Below are 3,635 nucleotides of genomic sequence, written 5' to 3'. Positions count from 1 at the left end.
TGGATCTTTCTGAAATTTCATATGTAAGTTTCCCTTGGTGCGTAGTTATGCATATTGCGTTTTGAGACCAATCTGAAAACAATATGGCCGACAGGCAGCCATCTTGGATTTTGACAATTGAAGATTGTTATCGCTATTTCTGAGAAAGTACAGAAGGGATCTTTCTCAAATTTCATATGTAGGTTCCCCTTGGTGCCTCCTTATGCTTATTGCATTTTGAGATCAATTGGAAAACAACATGGCCGACAGGCAGCCATCTTGGATTTTGACAATTGAAGTTTGTTATCGCTATTTCTGAGAATGTACTGAATGGATCTTTCTGAAATTTCATATGTAGGTTCCCCTTGGTGCCTAGTTATGCGTATTGCGTTTTGAGACCAATCAGATAACAACATGGCCGACAGGCAGCCATCTTGGATTTTGACAATTGAAGTTTGTTATCACTATTTCTGAGAAAGTACTGAATGGATCTTTCTGAAATTTCATATGTAAGTTTCCCTTGGTGCCTAGTTATGCATATTGCGTTTTGAGACCAATCTGAAAACAATATGGCCGACAGGCAGCCATCTTGGATTTTAACAATTGAAGATTGTTATCGCTATTTCTGAGAAAGTACTGAATGGATCTTTCTCAAATTTCATATGGAGGTTCCCCTTGGTGGCTCGTTATGCTTATTGCATTTTGAGATCAATTGGAAAACAATATGGTCGACAGACAGCCATCTTGGATTTTGACAATTGAAGTTTGTTATCGCTATTTCTGAGAATGTACTGAATGGATCTTTCTCAAATTTCATAAGTAGGTTCCCCTTGGTCCCTTGTATTGCATTTTTGGACCAGTCTGTCCTGAAAACAACCTGGCAAACAAACAGCCATTATCGTTAAATCTCAAATTTCTTATATAGCTAGGATTCCCTTGTTTGAAAAGTACTGGAGGGATGTCTCAATTTGCACAGATTAGTAAAATGAAGGGAAAAGTAGAGAAAAGATCAATCTGACATGGAACCTATGAAGATCATTCAATGGTGGGCGCCAAGATCCCTCTGGGATCTCTTGTTTATTTTGCTTTTGTTGTTTTTCTTTTTTAAAGAAAATGATTAAAAGCTATTAGGTAAATTTATTATAATGTTAAAACTGGTCAATGATGATAAATTTAGTATAGTTTAATGCTGGCTGTATTCTGTTTTAATTTCTTACTGTTTTCTTTGAAGGTCACAACGTGAATATGGTAAGTGATCTGAAATATTTTCAATTGCTTCTAATATTTACAGTAAATTCATCAACATTGAAATAATGTGAAATTAAACATATATGTACTTGACCATCTACTTCATTGAGTAAAACGCTCATGATCATCTCCCATTATGATCCATTTGATTCAGTCTCTATTAAGAGACCATTTTTCAACTTCCCTTGAGTGGCCGCTTAATACAGATTTGACTGTATAACATTTTTATCACAAAACACTTACTAAATTGTGTGAAAATACCTGGTACTGTATAATTAGATGTATTTTCTTTACAATAATGATACATAGCTTTCAATATAGATACTGTACATAACCCTGATAAAGGTTATATGATTAATTATAAAAAAAAAGTTTTTAAAATGTTTAAATACATTTTCTCAACAGAAATAGTAGAAAAGCTGGGAGTGGATGTTTTTGGACAGGTTCCAACAAAGAAGCAATTTGAATGTGTCTGTCCAAACTGCCAACGGAATCTAGCAGCATCCAGATTTGCTCCCCACCTAGAGAAGTGTATGGGCATGGGAAGAAACAGTTCACGAATAGCAAGTCGCCGTCAGGCCCGCATCGCCAAGGAAAGTGAAACAAGGTACACTTACAAAAGGTGTTGATGTATTAATTGTTGATGATCTCAGGAACTTGTTTATCTTATATATGTACTGGTAATTAAGTTGTATGGTTTCATATAACAAACATTTCTTTTTAGGAGTTTGAAGAATTCTATATGAATTTACTGACTTATTAGAATAATGAAAATAAAGATGATGAGCAACAACACCACTGAATCTGGTACAAAATGTCATGTTTGATTTGCATCCTATGTACTGACAGGTTTCGGCGTAAAAGAATGATTGATGCTTTTATATCATTTTATGAACATCACTACATGTCAGTGCTAGTTTGCTATTTAAAGTGCTTGCTTGGGATTGCTTTACAGGTCCAAAGGTCAAGGTCACTGTAACTTAAAATAGAAAATCTGTTTCCATGCAGTATCTTTTGTAATCAGCCAACTTTCTGCACAGGCGACACATCTAGTTCTGTTGAATTCTTGTGTAGTAGTTGAGAAGCTACATGTATGATATTTATTGTTTTGTAATTTTACAGTAATAGAGTAACGACATTGGGGAAAGGTGAGAGTGATGAACATGATAGCCCAGATGATGATAATGATGTTGACTGGAGTTACAATGTGGACAAGAAAGGTATTTATACAGGAAATTGTTCTGCTTTCTTCGATTGTTTACTACATACACCCTCAAAATACCTTAACAGGTTATCAGTGACAAGTCCTGGAAGGATTGAGACACTGTATGACATAGTTTAATATTCATTGCCCATAGTCTTACTACAGATTAGTTCTATGTAAAATTGTTCACCCTGGTCAAGTGTCATTGATATGGAAGGCATGATGGGTGACAGCTCAATTATTGCAACTTTAGATGTAGGGACTTCCCAAAATCTATCTGTAAGATATAGTTGAAACTAGGTAGGAATCATACTTTAATTAGTTCTTTGTTATTGTTATAGACACGTAGATTTCTGTATACAATGTTTTGAAAGAAGAAAAGAATTTTAATAGAAATTTAATTTGTTATCCTCTTTTCCTTGTACAGAATGTTGACAATTAGTTATCTTCAATTTTTGTGTTTCAGTGAAAAAGTTAAAGAAAGAAAAACTTTTAACACACTCTCCTAGGAGGAACAAGCACAATAAATTTAGGAATGGAAATCACTTAACTGGTGAGATTATTCAGCAAATTCAGCATATGAAAAACAAAATATTTCTAACAAAGCCAAAAACGTTCAAATTGATTTAAGTCAAGTTACATTTTCAAACGTCTGTTTTCTATCATTAATTTACAGTAACTTGGAATTGTAGTGATTTCTACAGTTGTTTCTTAAACCAAAGAAAAGTGTTTTGTACTCTCATGTTGTATTTTGTATACTATGCAGCGGATCTCCAGTGAGCATTTAAATATCCAGATGATACAGGACCTATCATCACCATCCTAGAAACTACTTTGTCCAGCATGTAAAGTGTTTCATATCAAATCAAGATATGCTGAAAATGAAGTGATTAATCATTTTTGTTTTTGGTCATTTTAGAAACTCTTTTTGTTTGCTTAATTACCCAGGTGATAACTCGGATCGCTCAGGGACTCCAGAACCTACCGTACCTAATTATGAGTTGATGACAGTCGGTATGTAAAGTTAATATGAACTATTTCCTTCAGGTTGGTAATGAAGTATGTACATATGAATAGATTTGGTATCTCACAAGCAGTATTGAATTCATAAGAATGACATTATGGTGACTAAACTCATCAGTGAAGTATATGCACACTGATGAAGTGGTGTTAAGTATGTGAATCAAATCAAATGGTATTTCCA

General features: G+C 34.1%; 1 protein-coding gene across 1 annotated transcript; it reads left to right on the top strand.

Annotated features, from left to right (window-relative positions):
• The first annotated feature begins 1,151 nt into the window (after nucleotides 1-1,151).
• LOC117320437 (ataxin-7-like protein 3) lies at nucleotides 1,152-3,598 on the top strand. Its single transcript, XM_033875034.1, has 5 exons — nucleotides 1,152-1,227; nucleotides 1,633-1,834; nucleotides 2,350-2,447; nucleotides 2,898-2,984; nucleotides 3,380-3,598. Exons 2-5 carry the CDS (start codon nucleotides 1,761-1,763, stop codon nucleotides 3,451-3,453), a joined length of 333 nt encoding a protein of 110 aa, XP_033730925.1. The 5' UTR covers nucleotides 1,152-1,227; nucleotides 1,633-1,760; the 3' UTR covers nucleotides 3,454-3,598.
• The last annotated feature ends 37 nt before the right edge of the window (nucleotides 3,599-3,635 follow it).

Source organism: Pecten maximus, unplaced genomic scaffold, assembly GCF_902652985.1.
Source record: "Pecten maximus unplaced genomic scaffold, xPecMax1.1, whole genome shotgun sequence".
In the NCBI taxonomy this organism is placed as follows: Eukaryota; Metazoa; Mollusca; class Bivalvia; order Pectinida; family Pectinidae; genus Pecten; species Pecten maximus.
This window is presented reverse-complemented; position numbering and strand designations above follow the sequence as displayed.

What these genes read in the sequence shown, in the direction of transcription:
- LOC117320437 (XM_033875034.1), top strand. Translation starts at nt 1,761, where the DNA reads ATGGGCATGGGAAGAAACAGTTCACGAATAGCAAGTCGCCGTCAGGCC. An exon ending in GCCAAGGAAAGTGAAACAAG is followed by an intron (nt 1,835 to 2,349) that starts GTACACTTACAA and finishes GTAATTTTACAG; the next exon opens with TAATAGAGTAACGACATTGG. An exon ending in GAATGGAAATCACTTAACTG is followed by an intron (nt 2,985 to 3,379) that starts GTGAGATTATTC and finishes TTAATTACCCAG; the next exon opens with GTGATAACTCGGATCGCTCA.